This window comes from Leopardus geoffroyi, chromosome C1 (genome assembly GCF_018350155.1).
Source record: "Leopardus geoffroyi isolate Oge1 chromosome C1, O.geoffroyi_Oge1_pat1.0, whole genome shotgun sequence".
NCBI lineage: Eukaryota > Metazoa > Chordata > Mammalia > Carnivora > Felidae > Leopardus > Leopardus geoffroyi.
In genome coordinates this window covers 218,630,205-218,649,663 of record NC_059328.1, presented here as the reverse complement: position 1 = coordinate 218,649,663, position 19,459 = coordinate 218,630,205, and the positions used below count along the sequence as shown (strand labels likewise).

At 49.7% G+C, this 19,459-nt stretch overlaps 1 protein-coding gene across 8 annotated transcripts in view; it reads left to right on the top strand.

The window, feature by feature from the left end:
• The first annotated feature begins 4,294 nt into the window (after positions 1-4,294).
• COL6A3 (collagen type VI alpha 3 chain) overlaps positions 4,295-19,459 on the top strand; it is an 81,227-nt gene continuing 66,062 nt past the window's right edge. For all 8 annotated transcript variants that reach the window (XM_045481853.1, XM_045481851.1, XM_045481852.1 and 5 more), the window contains exons 1-2: positions 4,295-4,726; positions 18,619-18,739. In XM_045481853.1, coding sequence (XP_045337809.1) covers positions 18,649-18,739 — 91 coding nt within the window. In that variant the 5' untranslated portion in view covers positions 4,295-4,726; positions 18,619-18,648. The remainder of the gene's footprint in view (positions 4,727-18,618; positions 18,740-19,459) is intronic.

Sequence of the window (19,459 nt, the reverse complement as noted above, 5' to 3'; positions counted from 1 at the left end):
CAGAAAAGGCCTTTGCAAGTGTGGAAGGCAGTGAGGCACCTTGTGACTTGCCAGGGGACCAGGAGCTCATCTCTCAACCGGGGACAAAGGTCATGGTGATGGGCTTCTCTCAATTCCCCAGGTGTTAGCCCGACACGTTTCTTTAAAAAAATTTTTTTTAAGTTTATCTATTTTTGACAGAGAGAGAGAGAGAGAGAGAGAGAGAGAGGGAGTGTGAGCCTGGGAGGGGCAGAGAGAGAGAGGGAGACACAGAATCCAAAGCAGGTTCCAGGCTCTGAGCGGTCAGCACAGAGCCCAAAGTGGGGCTCGAACCCACAAACCGTGAGATCATGACCTGAGTTGAAGTTGGACGCTTAACGGACTGAGTCCCCCAGGCACCCCAGCCCGTCACGTTTCTGAACATTCCCACAAACTAAATGGGTCTCCATGTCAACTGAGATACAGCATTTACCACCTCAGGGTCACGTCCGTTGTGTTATTTACCCTTTCTTCTCCATCGGCATGGACTTACTACGTTGAATTAAAATGGTTTTTGAGGGGAAATCATTTCACATTAAAAAAAGAGAAGAATTACCATTCTACTTAAGGGCATTCTTCCACATTATATTACCGCATAGATGTGATGGTGCGATTCATTATAATAGTCTGGACCTCTGGGCAGATTTTACGTGTTTGCTGGTTTGATGGGGGCTGCAAACGGCAGATGGAACCGATCAGAAGAAATGCCACGGGAGAGGCACCAAAAGAACAGTGAGAGAGGCCGTCTTTTCAAGAGAAGAGGCTCAAAGCCCGAGAGGCAACCAGGACCAGGAGTCCTGTGTGTGACTGAGCTGGACGCTAATTAAATACAATATGGCGTCTTCAGTCCCGTGTGGGTCCAGCAGTGTTTCTTCTTTGTGTCTGTCACACGATACACATAAACACAGCTGTTGGAACTGAAAGAAACTTCAGAGCTGATGTACTAGGTCTGCACTGGTCGGGGGTCTGTACAGGGAAAAGAAACACTTCTAGCTGTTATGGGCAGAAAGGGTTCCATTGTGGGGAAATTTGGGAGGGTCAGTGGAGTAGGCTTGGGGCTGGGCCTCCTGGAATGATTCCCAGGACTCCCTAGTCTCTCCCCTGGCCCTTTCTGGAAGGTGGGGACACAGGGGCTTCCCTGGAGAGCCTGTGTGGCCACCGCCTGGGGTAGGAACGGACAGGGGTTGGGGAGGGATGTGGACACATCTTTGGCTATTGCCTGGAGGCTGGAATGTGGACTCTGTGATGCCCAGCCCAGCTGCCCCTGCACCCCCACCACCCCTTTGCACCTGGGAAGCTGGAGTTTCCTTTAGAATTCTGTCTACCCTCCACACTCTGACATTTCCTAAGGAGACACCTCCCAGCAGCCAAGGACAAGCCTCCAAAATGGGTGCAGGTGTGAGCCATTAACGGCTGACACCCGCTTTGGCTGAGGTGGGGGCCCCAGGCCACGAAGGGTCTGGAGGAGGCTCCCTAGCGCCCGCACACTCTGCTTGCCAGCAGAAAGTCTCCGGTGTGCGTCCCTCCGTTTTTCCCACGTCACACCAGAACATCCACATGGGGAAGCCTAGCTCCCACCCAGAGCCCTAAAAACTAGCAAACCTGGGAATGGGATGTGCAGCTCTCTAACTTGTACCGAAAGGTATGGGGAGAGGTGCCGAGGTCAGTCCAACGCGACCTTCAGTGGGAAACTGAACTGAGAGCTTCTGTGGCTTATGAGGTCCCTCAGGTGGCCGGGACCCAAGACCCTCGATGTTCGGGTCAGTGCTGACATTTGAGATGGTTTCCTCCTGGGACCAAGTGGGGGAGAGCAACTTAGACATTTGAGTGACAATCAAAAATCCCAGTGATTAAGGGAGGAAAAAAAAAAAAACCCATGGAGCCTGGGTTGAGTTGCCATCACCTGCCACCAGCTTCTAGAAGTTTCTCTAGTCACAAGCAGTGTTGGAAAGGGTCTAGATCACCTGAAAGTAATGTAACCTTGCGTGTCAACTATGCCTCAATAAAAAAAACAAAAAGAAAAGAACCCCCACTAATTCCTAAGACCAAGCAATATTTGAAAGGAAATGGTTGTATTCTTTTAAAATTTTTTTTAATGTTTTTATTTATTTTTGAGACAGAGAGAGACAGACCACGAGCAGGGGAGGGGCGGAGAGAGAGGGAGACACAGAATCCGAAGCAGGCTCTGGGCTCCGAGCTGTCGGCACAGAGCCCCACGCGGGGCTCGAACTCACGAACCGCGAGATCATGAGATGAGCTGCTGTGGGACGCTTACCCTACTGAGTCCCCCCCAGGAGCTCCGGAAGTAGTTGCATTCTTAATTGCAAAGAGAGAGTGCTGAAAGGGAACATCTAGGACAGGCTTGTCCGGTTAACCTCTGCGGGGCCACACTGCTTGGGACAGGAAGTCTTAATCTGAGGTCGCCTTATTTGCAGCAGGTGATGGCCTTGGACCCAGGGATCCCCCCCAGTGCTGAACTTGCAGACACCAACCAATGAGGTGCAGCCAATGTCCCCGCAGCATGGGGCCCGGTCCGCGGCTGCCCTGTGCGGTGGGGTCGCAGGTGGGAGCACCGGCGTCCCACGGGTAATGCGGTGGCCACGCTGAGCCTCTGCTCATTTCTTCTTCATCTACAGGCGCCGGGCAGGGAATTGCCACAACCCAGGCCCCCATCCCTGTCCCCTAGGCTGACATTTTGCCAGCTGAACCTTAAGCTGTGGAGGAGAGAGGCTGGCTGTGTGCATGGAGGTCTCTGTTCTTGGATGCCCCGCGGAAGATTTCCATGAGGATCTGGGCTCGAATACAGGCAGCCAGAAGGAAAGTAGCAATTGCACAGCTGCTTATAAAGGACAGTACACTCTCAAGGTGGGAGAGAGGGCAGGTCCAGAAGTGGCCACTGCCCTGAGGCTACAGGGGTCTTTTCTTTTTAGGAAGGTGGGGGTCTTGGGCCACAGGATGGAGTGATGTCTACTGGGGGCTCCTGCCAATCATGAGGGAGAGTTTTGGACCCTACAAGGTTTGCACTGCCTCCCTCCCCACAGCCTTCCCCCACGGAGGGGGCAGACTGAAATACAAATGCATTATAATGAACCTCGGGGGTCACCCTGGGGCAGAAGTTCAAGAGGTGAGCACAGGTTTTGCACCTGTGGCTCCTGGTCTGCCAGCCCCCTGGGGTGTTACAAGCCTCAAGGCCATGATGTTGAAAGCCACAAAGGCAAGATGTTGTACCCTCAGGCTTGTAAAGTGTCGCCCCGGGTATCACAGCCCAGGCCTCCCAGCTCCTGTCTAAGCTGCCTACTCTAAGAGGGGACAGGCTTGGTTTCCTCCAACTGTCTCCCCCTCTTCCCTACATTTAAAGGGGACAATCTGTGGAGAGGAGTTAATGATATCTTTACTCTCTACACTTGGCTGGACGAAGATCTCAAAGTCATAAGTATCTGTTAGACGTTTCTTCATCTTTCCCGTTAATCTCACAAAGAGCCCCATGATGCAGAGCAGGGGAGGCTTGGGGGTGTTGGAGGCCAGGGTTTGGGCTGAGCCCTGCTCTGGCCCCCAGGGTTTTCTCACCGATAAAAGGAGGCCATAATCTCGCCTGACAACAAGAAAAAATAACAAATATCTATTTAAAGGTGGGGCGTGGTGGTGATGTTTGAGATAACGGAGGCAATGTGTATTAAAGTGTAGTGAAATGTGCAAGGGGCGGCTGGGTGGAGGGTGGTGATGGTGGGGTAACCCAGATAATGTGTATCAAAGTGTAGTGAAATGTGCAAAGCCTGGCAAGTTGTTTCTCAAGAATTTTCTTGCAGCTCTGAGCAAGGAAAGCGCCCTGTGTCCCCTCGGATGTGTCCTAGAGTGGCACCATCGGCCGCAGAGTCAGAACCATTATGTGGAGAACTTTTAAAAGAGAAGTCGTCCCATTTTCTTGCCTTTTCACTGGCGAACAGAGCTTTGCTCAGCAGAAGGCCCGGGGGGGGGGGGGGGTGGGGGGGTGGGAGATGTTGATTGCTGGGTTTTCTATTTGAAAGGGAAGTTATTAGGAGAAGTCCCGATTCAGAAACTTCAAGGAGAAACGGGAGGGCGTGGTGAGGGTGGAGGGGGGAGATTGCATTTCCTGTTTGCCTTCCAGATGGTGTTGGAAAACACTGCAGGAAAACCATGGATACCCACGGAAAGAAAAAAAAAATTCCAAAACTCATTCTCTTTGCCACCAGAGGCCCAGCCCTAAAGGTGACGAGTGGGAGAGGTGGATTTCTTTTCGAGTCGGCGTTTGCGGGAGTCCAGCTAGAGGCTTGTAGGGTGAAGACCGCGTTGGGAGGGCAACATCAGCCTGCAGCAGGGGCCAGAAGCAACAGAGCTCAGAGAGTCTGGTTTTCATTTACAGTTGGGTCAGGCCCCGCGGTGGGGAGGGGGAGAGGAGGGGTCGGGAGGAGGGGAGGGGAGGAGGAGGGGGAGGAGGAGGAGCTGGAGAGAGCCCTGACTGTATCCCTGGATCGGGTCCAGTTTGGAGCTCAGTCTTCCACTGAGGGCCGCTGAGTTCTCCTGCACTCCAGCCTCCAGCGAGGACCCGGAGGGCTTTTTCCTCCTCCGCCCGGAGCCCCTCTCCGGCAGAAAGGAGAGCAGACACAGTGAGCGGGAGAAACATGCATCAGATTCGACCATAAGTGAACGCGGGAGCCCAGGGACACACACGTCTTCAGGTTCGCTCAGGGTGAGTGCGATTGCCCCTCTGCTTTCCCGAGTCTGCGGGCAAGAAGGAAATGCTTTAAACCCGGGGATCGTCTCCAGGAGGCTCTCCTGTTCGCTTGAGTCCGTTTTCTGGACGCCTTCTCCGTCTCTGGAAGATTCTGCTGAGTTGCCTTTCTGGCTTGGTGGCCCCTGGGTTTCTCCAGCTTGGGTAGGGCCGCAGCTTGCCCGCGAGCTCTGGGCTGCCGTCGGGTGGCGCCGCGGGCTTTCTCTGCCTGTCCCTCGCCAACCCCCCCCCCCCCCCCCAGCTGTGGTGGTGCCGGGCTCACTGCCGTCTGTTTTTGACGGCACTCGGTGGAGACCTGCTCTGTTTTTTTCCTTCTTTATTTATTTAATTAATTATTTATCTTTAGCATGACATTTATCGTCAGATTGGTTTCCATACAGCACCCAGTGCTCTGTGAGCAGACGTGTCTTGGCTAGAGGATTCAAGAGCTACCTGTTGAGCAGCTCTCTGGGGAGATTCTCTCCGAATTCTCCCAGCTGGGGGTGCGTGTGTGGGGGTGCTTTCCGCCCAGGGCCGGGCGTGGGCGGGGGCTGGTGGAGCACATCTGTGGCCTTCGGGGGTGATGTTGGTGCCCAGGCTCGGGGCGAGTCAAGAGTTCCCCAGCTGGGTGCCGCTGGGCTGACCTCTTTTGAGGAACGTGAGGTCACTATTGCAGTCTTTACCCTTGGGGGCTGCAGAAAGGAGCTGCCGAGGTCGAGGTCGGAGGAGGAGAAAGCATTTGGTGTCTGGGCTGCGTGCCCACTGGATAAGGCAGGTCTCCGGGGGCCGTGGGCCCGGCCCGTGGTGCCCACATGTGCTGCGGGTGCCTGACTGGGACGCCCAGAGGCCTGTTCCCTGGCCGGGAGGGCGGGACGTGGGTCCTCGCTCGCCCACGATGGAAAGTGTTTCCTGAGAGCTGCCAGCCAGCTTTGGGGACCTGTTTCAAGAGCCTGGTGTGTTAGAAAGTGGGCCGGGGTTGAAGCATGGGTGGGGTCCCTGGGCAGGCCCAAGGGAATACTGGGTCTGGGGTGGGGGGAGCGTAGAACAAAAATCAGCAGCTCACAGCCTAGCCCCAGGAGCAAACTTAGAGGCTGGTCCGGACACCCAGACTGGCCTGAGTGTAGGGCTGTGTCCTGCACCCAGAGGGAGCACAGGGGTGCTGACCCGTGCCCGCCCCTCCTTGCCCTGCACACAGCTATCCCCACACGAGAGCTGTAGGATCCGAGAGCCGCAAAGGTGCTCGGAGCTCATGTGGGCAGCTTTTTCCCCTGCCTGGGATCCCCCAACCTCCCAGGACATCCATTCTTAACAGTTGCGAAGCCTGAACAGAAATGGCTTCAAAAACCAAACATTCTTTGTTCCTAACCAGCATTCTATTGGAAAGCAGTTAGCTGTTGGACAGTGTACCAGAACTTCTGAGTTCTTTGCTGGGCGAAAGGTAATGGCAGAGATTCTTGGTTGGAAGCCACTGAGGTGTGGCCCGCGGGTTTTAAAGATGCAGAATCAGGGGCGGGGGCCCTGAGGTGCCAAATTATTGCTTGCAGAGGCCACAGAGCCAGGACGTGGTTGAGATGGTGGGTAAAAGCATCACCATTTCAGGAAAGCAGATGTCCGAGCAATGGAGGATCCCAGACTCACTTAACATCTGAACTGGAAAGGGCTCTTTGATTTGTTTTCCCCAGAGGATAGTGTCCTTCTGTCCTGTTCTGTTCTAAGTAATGGGACAATGGGTTTAGGCCCCCTAAGGCTCTCCCGGCCCAGCGGAGGGAGAAGGAGGTGCTAGGAGCCGGCAGGGACGTTGGCCGTTTGACCTGAGAGCCTGAGGAGGCCTCCTTCATTCAGGTCACCTCTGGGGCTGGGGCCCAGAGGGGTGGGAACTGTATTTTACTTGGTTCTTAATGTGGGCTCGGTGCTGAGGGTGAAGGCACAGGGGTGGGGAGGTGAGGGGCTTTTGTAGGAACTCTACGTAGAGGAATGGCCGTGTGATCTTGACCGTCTATGTGGAGGCAAGGGATTGTATTGCCGTGAGGCTGAGTTTTCTCTTTTCCTACTCCAGCAGGGAGATAGCCATTAAGAAGACACTGGGTGGAGAGCAAGACCTGGGAGGGGATGGCACACAGCAGGGTGGGGAGGTGTGGTCATCCTGCTTTTTTCTTAGGGGGGAATTGGAGGGTGTGGCCGCCCCACCTTCCAGGGAGGTGGCCGGAGAAACCTCTAGACAGTTAGCCTGTGGCCCAAGGTCTTCCATTTCCTGGGAGGAAGTGTGCCCCTCTCCACCATGCCGTGGCTGTCCGCTGATGGCCTGTATGGCAAATGTCCAAACGAGGGGTTGTAAGGACCTGTTTGATACCAAATCTTTCTGAACAGAAAGGTCTTTTCTTTCTGCACCTCCCTTTATAACAAAGTGTTTAGCATTCATACATTTGACTCTGTCCTCAGGAGCCCCTTTTGTCCTTTTTTGTTGCTTAGAACCTAACACGTCACTGGTGATAAAGCAGGAGGAAACATCTCTAATCGATGATCAGTGATTGATTCCTACGAGGCTCCCCCTCCGACCGTAGTTTGGGGTTAGGAGGCCACAGAGGCCACCGCTGTATGCCAGCTTGAAACCAGTCTTGTGTCCCTTTTGAGAGTCGGAGAGGGTTCCCGCCCTGGGAGCTTGCTCAGCGTGTTTGGACAACCGGATGAAGTATGGTCCCTCCCAGCAGCCTGTACCACCCGCCACTGTTATGTGAAATTCCACATTTAGGGTTTAAAAGTCACCGACAAGCCACAAATTCTGCCCCGTGAGACCGTCTCGCAAGGCATGCTGATGGCCTCAGCCTACACTTGTGTCTGACCATTGGTTTTGTCGTTTTGTCACTGTTCTCTTTGGAACAACCTGGGGATCTGTTATCTTTTGGAGAAGAATCCCAGGCTGTTTCCCCATCTGAGTGGGACATGGTGAGGCAGTCCCTTAGGGTTTATGTGCCACGGCTGCGTAAACATCCACTGCCAGAGGCGTGACCTGACATTAAAAAAAAAAAAAAAAAATCCTATTAGTAGCTCTAGCCGAGGAAACGAAAACCTGACATAATTCAAATTTTAAAGTAGGGAAGCATCAAAAAGTTCCTGTACATTCAGACAGCTTTGAGCAAGACAAGGACGGTTCTCTTCATTCCCCACACTTCCAGACATGGCTTCTGTCTTTCCAGTGTGAAAATTCTGGAAGGTTCTATGCTTTAAAGAAAAGATGCTCTTGGCTCTCTCTGCGGCATGGGCAATGGCCCCCGACACCTCACACTCAGCACACACTGTGTCCTGATTGACAAAGGGGGGGGGTCTCTTCATGATGTTAATCTTTGGAAGCACAGTTTTGAACACCTTCTGGTCTCCTGGGTCTGTTCTGGGAGGAAGACGAAATTCTGGCTTAGCACGTTCACCCGGGTGTAGCCTTTCCTGAAAATGCAGTGTGGTTTTCTTTCCTCTAGAGGGCGGTGTATCTTTCCGAGCCCCAGAAAAATCTCGCAAGGGGTGGGAGTCCTTCAGGGTGGGGTTTCTGGGTTTGCAAGGGTTGATAGACATCTCAACAGGGTTCATGGGTAACTTTACACGGTTTAAACACGTATATTTTTAAATGTGCCCGTAATATCTGAAGTAGATACAAAGTTAGAATTTTATTTTATTTTTTTTTCTGTGCTCAGGTATTGAAGTGAGATTATGTGTTGAAACGAGGCATTCTGTACTCTAAAATAATTTCATTACAAGGGCACTAACCATATAAGAACTTACAAAGAAAACATTTTACCCACATCTCCTAAGAAAAGTTTAAATTAACAGTAAGTTGTTTCAGAACCCAAGTGAATTTGCATGTTCGTGCCTTAATGTGCCCACATAGAATTTTTGAACGTAAAACAGGCAGTAATAATGTTAAGGTAGTAAACTGATCCAGTAACTCTCAGACTTCTCATTATCCGCCCTTTGCTGCTTCCCCCCAAAGCGTGACTTGTTTGAACATATTTTAAAAAAATGCACACAGACTACGATAATTATGAACGTCCCATTTTAAATCTTGGTTAATAAAAAAAAACATATATTACTGACTCTCAGACTTCTCATTTGCCGAGCTATCCACTGTTAGGATCCCGAAGGACAGGATCCCAGCTCCGAGAGGAGGAACCTACCCTTGTACTCTGTCCATCTGTTCTCCTATTCATTCAAGCTGGATAAGCCTTGCTGTGCTCATGGCATGGAGCTTTGGGGTTGAGGGAGGGCCCAAGGGTGACTGAGACATAGACCCTGCCCTCTGGTTGGCAAATATGTGATTGCCATTGGGCTATTTTAAATATCATAAAATTGGGCCTCTGGGTGGCTCAGTAGGTTAAGCACCTGACTTCGGCTCAGGTCATGATCTCACAGTCCGTGAGTTTGAGTCCCGCGTCGGGCTCTGTGCCGATGGCTTGGAGCCTAGAGCCTGCTTCGGATTCTGTGTCTCCTTCTCTCTCTGCGCGCCGCCCCCCCCCCTCCCCCCCGCTCGCACTCTCTCTTGAAAATAAAATAAAAACATAAAGGGGCGCCTGGGTGGCGCAGTCGGTTAAGCGTCCGACTTCAGCCAGGTCACGATCTCGCGGTTTGTGAGTTCGAGCCCCGCGTCGGGTTCTGGGCTGATGGCTCAGAGCCTGGAGCCTGTTTCCGATTCTGTGTCTCCCTCTCTCTCTGCCCCTCCCCCGTTCATGCTCTGTCTCTCTCTGTCCCAAAAATAAATAAACGTTGAAAAAATAAAAAAATAAAAAAAAATAAAAAAAAATAAAAACATAAAAAAATTAACAAATAAATAAATATCAAAAAATTACCACCTTGGTGGATACTTTCTCCACACCCTTGATATTTCAGATGAAGGAATGGGGCACAGAGAGGTGAATTACTGGTCTGAGGTCACAGTGCTAAGAGTAGAGCGAAATCAGAATTTCTGGGCGCCCCTGCCCACGGTGATGCACGCCCGTCAGCAGGTGTCTGGGACCAGGAATATCCAGGGAGTAAAAGTTGTTGGAGAATATTCTAGAACATCATGTGAAGAAAGGCACTTCTTCCCATTGACCCGTCTTCCGTGGAGTAGCATATTATCACAAGTTTAGTTGGCAGAGGGGTAATTGTTACTTTAAAAAAAATCTGGAAAGAAAAAGGAGAGGAGAAAAGGAAGACAAACATGTAAAGTCCTGCCAAACCCTTTCCCCAAGGCAAATTATTAATCTTTTGGAGGGGTCTGGCTGCGTCTAGCATAGCATAATCCCTGCCGTCCTCCTGAATTCGAAGACTCAGGAAATAACCGGGAAACATTTGCGGGTTAACAGCGGCCAGGGGAGAGCACAGTAGGAAATGGTTCGGTAACATTTCCCCAGTGTGTGCTGTACATTTAGTTTTCATGGACCCAGAGCATCGAGAGTTGGCCGCTGGACGGAAGAGCCCCCCGGCTGAGTTTAATTTGAAAATTAAAAATCGAACAACAGCTGGAGATGACTCAGGTCTCAAGGGAAGCCATTCCAGGAAACTGGTTTTTCTCTTCTGGAATCTTCATCAGTTGATTCAGCAGCCCGGGGCCAGCCACCAGAGCAAGTGCCAGCTCAGCTGAGGCCCACAGATTGCCCAATGTGTCCCTGGGGGACTCTGTGTTTCTCGTGGGGGCAGCAGGATCCCCATCACTGGTCCCGCCCAGGGAAACAGAGGAGAGGAAATAGTCTCCGAACCTTGTCTGTCAGAGCATCAGCAGTTAGCCTTATTTTACGCCTAAGATAAGTGAGCCTGGAGAGATCAGCTGATCATTACTGATCGAGAGGAAAGGAAGTAGGAGTTTTCCAGGCTCTTACACTAAATCTGGTGTTGAGGATGTCATATCAGACGTCTCAGCTTAAGGTTTTAAAAAGTCTATTTTAAGTGACTTTCTCTTCTAGACTTGATCGTGAGTCGGAGTAGAAAACAAACAATGTTGAACTTTTCCTTTCAATCTGAGAGTGCTTTAGCCACTTCGAATAACCCAGCAACAGAACGCCATGGGTTTGGAGAGGCCAGTAGCCTCAAAAGTCCGTGGCCAAGAAAGGAAGAGGCAGATGGAACCCGGCACCACGCTTCACGGGGCTGGAATGAGATGGGTGTTTGCACAATTTCTTCTGAAGCAATTTCTAAGGCATTCTCTTCCTTAATGTTAAATCCAACCTAGTCTCTACTCAACGTTTATAATTAGCAGTATAAATGGAGAAGTCTCGTCTGGCTGCCTTCTATGTTTGCATGGTGGTGCCTAGCTCTCCCATCTACAGCAGATGTAGAACCTTCTGCTTCACGGTTATTGCCTTGGACCCTAGGAATATGTCTTCAGATACATTTCCAAGTATCTGGCACTTAATCTGAAGGATCTTCAAGCTGCCTTTATGGGGGGAAGGACGCGAACCCTGACGGCACTCAGCACATGCTTGCACGTGACCTCCATGAGGGAGGAGGCTGCTTGCAAGGGGATGTCCAAACCCCCTCCCGCTTCCTCTCTTGCTCTGTTTAGAATTCTTTAAATATTTTTTCAAATTTATTTTTGAGAGACCGAGAACGAGTGGGGGAGGGGCAGACAGAGAGGGAGACACAGAGTCTGAAGCAGGCTCCAGGCTCCGAGCTGTCAGCACAGAGCCCGACGCGGGCCTCGAACCCGCGAACCATGAGATCGTGACCTGGAGCCGAAGCTGGTCGCCCAGCCGACTGAGCCACCCAGGCGCCCCTGTCTTGCTCTGTTTAAACACAGGAGCTGCGGAACGGGTATCGTTTTACTTGATTTTGCCAGGAGGGGCCAAACATCAAAGATCTTGAGTTGGCTCTTCAGCGTCTGGCAAGGACACTGTGGGTGGCAGTGAGGCCAGGCCAAAATACATAATCAGAAGAGTTAAAATTTTGCTATCACAGGAAACATGTTCAGAGCCTGGGTCAACCAGATAATTGTTTGCAGACGTGGATGCGTGGCTGATAATTCTCTTCTCTGGTGCATTTTCATAGAATGGAAAGAAGAGGTTCAAGAGGTTGTAAAATAAACAGTGAAAAAAAACCACCTCCTGAGTTAGAGGGGCCTTCTTAGTGTTCTCCAAATCGCTTGAGGATCCCCCAAAGCTCTTTTAAATGGCAGGCATATAGTAAATTCTATCCTCTTCCTTCTCTGGGAACCTAATGAATCCTTTCAGTTTTCTCCCTGGGGACAAGGATGGGGACTCCTTTCCCAGGATTCAGGCAAGAAGGGAAGGGGAGTAAGGGAAAGAGAGAGAACCAGGGTGGCAGCCAGCTCAAGGTCCCTGGGGTTTCCTGAAGTGTGAGTCACGGCAGATAGGATGCACTCCCGCCCCCGCGTCCTACACTGCTGTAGCTCCCCTGTGAAACGGGACACCAGGAGTTAACAGAAGTCCTAGGACTCGTAGGAGCACCAGCCTGATTTTAAAAAGCGGTAGTCGGAGAGGATGGAATAAATGCCCTCAAAATGGAGCCTCTGGAACTCTGGAAGTATTTAAGCCTTTGTTTCAAAATGATTTCCTTGTGTGCATGTGTGTGTCTCTTTCTTAAAAAAGCTTTCCAGACATGGAAAATGAAACAGCTTTTGAGTAGACTTAATGAAAACGAATTTCACGGGGTTGCTAAATAGCTCGGGAGAGTCTTTGGAGTATGACGGAATACGATTGCAAGTCGGAGGTCCGGGGAAGGCAATCTTTGTAATAAGAGCTATCTTTTTAAGTTTCAAATGGGCAGCTACACAAAGGAAAAAGGCACCTTGAATCTTTTTCAGAATGAGGCGGAGTGAAAAAAGGAATTACTAATGCTCAATAGAAAGATGAGAGTGAGAACTTAATGAAATTCTATTATTGAATCTGTTGCCCTTTGGACACAGACTCTCTGACCCGAAGGAGCACCTCACTCCACCCAACCCAAGGGGCTCAAGCAGCCGGTTGGGACTTTTTTTCATATTTAAAAGAATGGCAACAGTCAAATGGATTCTGTCGACACAGAATCTGTTACCAGAGAAGTCTATTTTTGACCCCAAAGGGATGGGGAGTTTCCTTGAGATCTGGGCCAGGCCTGGCTCAGTCTCTCCGGGTTTCCTGGGGTCCTTTCCATGGGCTTTGCAAATGTGGACTTTGGTTGGGATTCTGGGTCTATCTTGTTGTATCCATGTGGCCTTGGGCACATCGCTTTGCCTCGCCTGGTTTTAGTTTCCCAGCTATAAAATGGGGTCAGGGTAGGGGGGAAGCAGCCACTGGGCCATTGGGAGGAGGGCATGAAATCCTACCGTGAGACAGACAGACGCACAGTAAACCTTACTTGTGCTCTCTTGTCTCCATTTCCTGGGGGGTGGGGAGAGGCTGGCGCAGAGAGGGGTGGGTAATGAGGGCGTGGCTGCCTCCTTCCCCCTCATTGAAATGAGCAAGCTTGGTGATCACCGGAGGAGACGACGTTTGATGTCTTTCAAAAACTTCAGTTTTAAAAATTGGGACTCCATGGCATGATAAATAGAATAGATTTAATTGCAAACGAAAATATTAACAAATACTCAGCAGCTGGGCCAGGAACACTTGAGCCACGAGACTGGCTCCCAAGCGTGATGGCAAGAAAAAGTTTTCCCACCTGGGAATTCAGCTCAGCCAAGCCACGTGAGCTCATCGGTCACGAGCGGAGCTTGGATGACTCCTTATCGTGGCCCAAGCATCGTCTCCAGAGTGGGAAGAGCTTTTCCCTTCTGCCCTCGCTGCCCTCCTCTCCCCACCCTTCCCTTCCCTTCCCTTCCCTTCCCTTCCCTTCCCTTCTCTTCCGTAACAGGGCACATTTTGGAAAAGAGAATTCCTATACGCTGTACTTTGTGTCTCAATTGGGTAGCACTTTGTTTAGGGGGCTTCTTACCCTTAAAGATTAATATCTTGGAAATAAACATTTTTACATGTCACTTTCAACCAACTTAAAATTCCTTTTCCTTAGAGAACGGGTGAAGTAAGTTATGCCTCCGGAAGATATTACAGATTTCATCCCATTTCCATTTAGATGTTATGAGCTTTATCAAAGATGAGAAAATTATATTTTAGAATTTCTCAGTAGAGGGCCCACTCAATGTTTACCCTATGAGAGGACTGGTGGATTCCAAGAAGTCAGATGTGAGGCCCTGTGAGATACAGAGATGGTTAAAACGCCATTAGCAAACTGCTGACCGCACAACACATCCCATGGGTCCAGGTTGCCTGCAGGGGCCTGTGGCTCGCCCGTCCAGCACCCAGCAGTGGGTGGGCAGATCTTTGTCTCACGTCCTGGTTTTCTCGGCATGCATTACACAGTCTAGTGCTTTCCAACGAGGCCCTGTGATATTCTCTCGCTCTAATTCTTGAACAGAAGTACTCCTTAGAATGTTACGTCTTGTGCATGGATCAAATCTTTCAAACCATTGAGCTGGACTCCCCAGAAGATTTGCATCAAAATTTTTTGTGGAAACGGTACTGGTTACACTTTAGGGGGGAGGTAGGATGGATGCTTTTAGAGTCACACGCGAATGTGGATCCTACATGTACACAGATAGGGTTTTGTACACATTTGTGGGAGGTTGACAGACCCGTGGATCCCATATTTAAAAAAAAGTTCTCGACCAATTGTAATATCACAGGTTTTCTTTTTTTTGAAAGGACTTTATATTTTTGGAAAGAATCCAGTAAAATTTAAATAGTGTGGACAGTTTTCCCACAAAACAGTTTTCTAGTAGGATGCTTACTGCTGATAAGAAAATCCAGTGTTTGCTGTAATCAGGAGACTCACAAATAGCATGTGTGCAATGTACTTTTACATTGTTCTAAAGCGTGTATTCTCAATTTATTGAGAACACACATACACAAATGACAGACATTGCGTTTACTTCCTCCCCCTGCCCCCAAAACTCAGGAATAGACCTAGCAGAGTGTGGGGGAGGGAAAGTATGGCTGGATGGAAAGATCTGGAAGATTCCCAGGGTGGAGCATGGGCTTGAGGGATCTCTAGAGCGCGGAGGCGGTGATGCTGAGGCTGTGTTAGAGGGTCATCCTCAGTAGAGAAAACAGACCGACCAGCCAAGCGGTGCCTGTGGGGACTGTCCTGAGCACCAGCCAGGACTCAACTAGGACTTGGGGACATCGTGGAACCAAAGCACTGGGCGCTGGGGACTGCCCTTCTCGGTTGTATCAATCCGTGTCTAACGTGTGTTCACCGTTTCAAGCCAAGGTGGTTGGGCTGTGCCTTTGAAATGTTGCCATTCTCACCACTCGCTGTCACCTTCTTGTAAGAGAGAAAGATGTCCTCTTGATGACTGGCCTTCCGATCATCGTTAGAACATGTCCTTGGCAGCTGATACATTTCCAAGAGAAAGCTGGATCGACAGGTGGCTCTATTTTAGCTGCCGAGAATGTCTTCAGGCTCTCAGGATTGGAGTCACAGGGTGGTCTTGTCACAGGTGATACTTTTTGTTGACTTTCCTTGGAAATGCAGAGGCACAGTGGATCTTGGAATCTCCTCTCTTGTTTATGGTTTTATCTTTCTCGAGTCCTCCAACTTTTGGCAGGCTGGCCTAGGGCCCACGCTCTGTGTCTTGCTGTTCCTCCCAGCTGGGCCATAAGATTTGGACTCCAGCTTCTCCCTCTGGGCCTGACCCCTGGCAGGCACGACCGTGGGCCTGAGCTCTGGTTTTCTTTGTGCCCCCTGCACCCATGTGCTTAGGTGGCAGACTGCATAAGGGGCTGTCTCTTTGTTCCCCTTGGCCCTCGATGCCGTCTCGCTGAGCAGTTCAGTCGGACATTGGTCCTCTGCCAAGGCCGCATCACTAATCAGTCAGACTTCCCTCTGCTATCGTGAGTTGTGTTGTTCTGTACGACAGCATTGACAATACCAGACCGTCCTTAACGTTGGCTTCATTAGCAATGTGGGGAAGGGGGAGCTCCTGCCTTGTACAGCGGACAGCTGTGCAGAGAATCTCTGGGCCCATGGAGTGCCTAGGGGCAAGAGGAAGGTCACGCTAGAAAGGTCAAGCAGGTGCCAAAGCTTGGGCCTTAGGTGGAGTTCATTTCATAGCTCAACTGGGACTTAGGGCAGAGATAATTTTTGCACCAGGTCTCCGTGTTACATCAGATTTTTTTTTTTTTTTTAAGTTTAGAGAGGGACAGAGTGTAAGCTGGGGAGAGGGGTAGAGGGAGAGAGAGAATGCCAAGCAGGTTCCATGCTTAGCACAGAGCCGGATGTGGGGCTCAATCCCACGAACTGTGAGATCGTGCCCTGGGCCGAAACAAGAGTCAGATGCTTGACCGAATGAGCCGCCCAGGAGCCCCTGTTACTTGTTTCTAATCGTTGGCTGTGTCCCGGAAGTGGAGTCTCGCGGTATGTGTCTTTTTGGAACTGGCTCATTTCATTTATCCCAGCGTCCTCAGGGTTCATCCACGTTGTAGGGATATGATAGGATTCCCTTCTTTTTAAAGGCTGCGTGAGATTTCATTGTATGCGTACGTCGTCTTTATCCGTATCCATTCACCCGTCGATGGGCATTCATGTTGTTTCCACCGCTTGGCTATTGTGACTCGTGCTGCAGTGAATTGGGGTGTTGATGTATTTCTTTGCAATCCTGTTTCATTTATTTTGGCTATATGCCCAGAAGTGAGATTGCTGGTTTATACAGGAATTCCATTTTTGATTTTTTGAGGAATCTCCATGTAGTTTTCTCTAGTGGCTGCATTGTTTTACATTCCCACCAACAGGGCACCAAGGTTCCAATTTTTCTGCCTCCTCATCGATAATTATTGTTTACTATTTTTTTTTCATAGCCATAGAATAGTCATTCTAATGGGTGTGAGGTGATAGCTCATCGTGGTTTTGATTTTTTTGCATTTCTCTGATGATTAATGATGTTGAGTATCTTTTCATATGCTTAACGGCCATTTGTGTATCTTCTTTGGAGAAATGTCTGTTCAAGCCCTTTTCCCATTTTTATTTATTTTTATTTTATTTATTTATTTTTATTTATTTTTTTGAGAGAGCGCGCGCACACACGTGCGCACGTGAGTGGGGGAGGGGCAGAGGGAGAGACGGATTCTTAAGCAGGTTCCATGCTCAGTGCAGAGCCTGACGCGGGGCTGGATCCCACGACCCTGGGATTGTGGCCTTAGCCGAAATCAAGAGTCAAGACGCTCAACCCGCAGAGCCACCGAGGCGCCCCTGGCCCTCTTCCCATTTTTTCAGATTATTTTGTTGTTGTTGAGTTGTGGGAGTTCCTTATATATTCTGGATTTGAACCCTCATCAGATATATGGTTTGCGAATATTTTCTCCCATTCTGCAGGTTGCCCCTTTCACTCTGTTGGTAGTTTCCTCTGCCACACAGAAGTTTTATACACTTGCTACAATCCCATTTGTCTGTTCTTGCTTTTGTAGCCTGTGCTGTTGGTGTCATATCCGAGAAATCACTGCCAAATCCACCATCATGCAGACTTTTCTATTTTCTTCTAGGAGTTTTATAGTTTCAGGTCTTACATTTCGATCTCTGACCCCATTTTGAGTTCATTTTTGTGAGTATTATAAGGGAAGTGTCTAATTTTGTTCTTTTGCATGTGGAGATGCACTTTTCGCAGCACCATTTGTTGAAGAGACTATTCTTTCTTACTGTGTCACCTAAACACCCTTATGAAGGATCATTTGGCCATATAAGTGAGGTGAGAGTTACTTCTGGCATCTCTGTTTTATTCTATCGGCCTTCATGCCTGTCTTTGTTCTATTACCATACTGTTGTGATTACCGTAGCTTTGTAATATGTTTTGAAATCAGGAAATGTGAAACCTCCAGCTATATTTTTCTTAATTTCTCAAGATCACTGTGGCTCTCTGGCTCTTTTGAACTTCCAAATGATTTTAGGATGTTTCCCCCCGGATTTCTACAAAAAAGGCCATTGGAATTTTGACAGAGGAGGGCGCCTTCTGGTTTGGGGTGAGGAGAGGGTTTTGTTTGTGGGGCAAAGATCTGCCCATCTGAACATGAGCGTGGCTGGTTGGAAGTCACGCTTGCGGCCACCAGCTGGTGCGTGGGGACGGCGGTCCGCCCTCAGGTCTGGCTTCACAGGCTTGTTAATTCAACGGCCCTGGGCTTCTTTCATGCTGAGATTGGTGGTTGGCACACAGCAGGATTTTGCTGGGAAAAAAGTGCTAAACGGGAACAAGGGCGGGGCGCCTGGGTGGCTCAGTCGGTTAAGCGTCGACTTCAGCTCACAGTCCGTGATCTCACAGTCACGTGAGTGACTGTGACATGATCTCACGGTCCGTGAGTTCGAGCCCCGCGTCGGGCTCCGTGCCGACAGCTCAGCACATGCTCTGTCTCTGTCTCAAAAATAAATAAAAACATTAAGAAAAAATTAAAAAAAAAAAAAAGCAACAGGAACGAGGGCAAGATTTGCAGTGGTCCCAGAGGCCATGGCCGTGTTGGCACACGCTCTGATTTGGGCAAAGCCCATTCTCTCTGTGAACTGAAGATTTCCTGGGGGATTCTTTCAGACACGAGCTACAGTTAAGCTGGGTGTCGCAGGCCCACCACTTTCTGCGGCCACAAATACCTTTACCCTTGACTCTCTCTCTCTCCCTCTCTCTTTCTCCGCCATTTTCTGGGTGACATGCTGTTGGGGCCTGCCTCAGTCTGAGAGGAACGAAGGTTTAATTACCCATTTTGTTTGGTTTTGTTTTAGGTACGACCAAAGGAGTACCATCACGGGATTCAAAGATTTTCACTGACTGTGTAGTCAGCGCTCCTTTTCGTAGAAGGGCTAAATCCTTGGTGCAGTGGTTTGTAATCTGAGCACCAGAACTGATCGTTTTGCCTCCACCCTCTTTTCTTGTTTAGGTTCCCACTTGGTGCTTAGACACGTTCAAAATGAGGAAACATCGACATTTGCCCTTGGTGGCCACCTTTTGCCTCTTTCTCTCAGGCTTTTCTCTTACCCGTGCCCAACAGCAGCAAGCAGGTAAGATCCAGAAACACTTCTTACTTTTACTCAGAGGAAGGTGCTCTCTGATGTTTTGATCTTAGACCTCGTGAGTTTGAGCCAGAACTTAGATGTGACGTAGGGGATGGTGGAGCCCTTTGTCTCAGGATGTTCGTTCAATGCACAGACTTCTCCAGATGCTCTGTATCCAGTGAGAGATGGCCTACTTTTACTAACCCTTGGGTTGATATCTTGGAGTTGGTTCGCAAGTGGTTTGTTTTCACACTGGGTATGAGCAGAACGTTTGTGTCACAAACATTTCACCAAAATGAAGGGCTTTTCCGCACTCCTGGCCCTGGTTTGATCTCACGGCACCTAAAGCCAGGATGAGACAATTATTGAGAGTAAGCATTATTTTCCTTGAAAACAAAACACCCAGATCACCCTCTTTGTGTAATTCTGGATACAAAAAGACATTTTTCATCTGGAATCAAGTCTGGAAAAAAAACATTTCCCCAAATGATGAAAAAAAAAAAAAAAAAGATCCAAATGAACCCTCTTAAGAATTTGCTTGCAGAGTTTTAGAAAACTTAGAAATGCTTCACGCACTATGAGTTTGGAGGGATGGCCTTGAGTCTCTCTCTCCTTTGCCTGGAGAGTTGGGTCTTGGGCAGGGATTCTCCCACTGGACGCGGTGGTCCTTAGATGGTGGGAGGCGAATGCCACCTCAAGGAAAGGGGAGCATTGCTTGGGGCATCA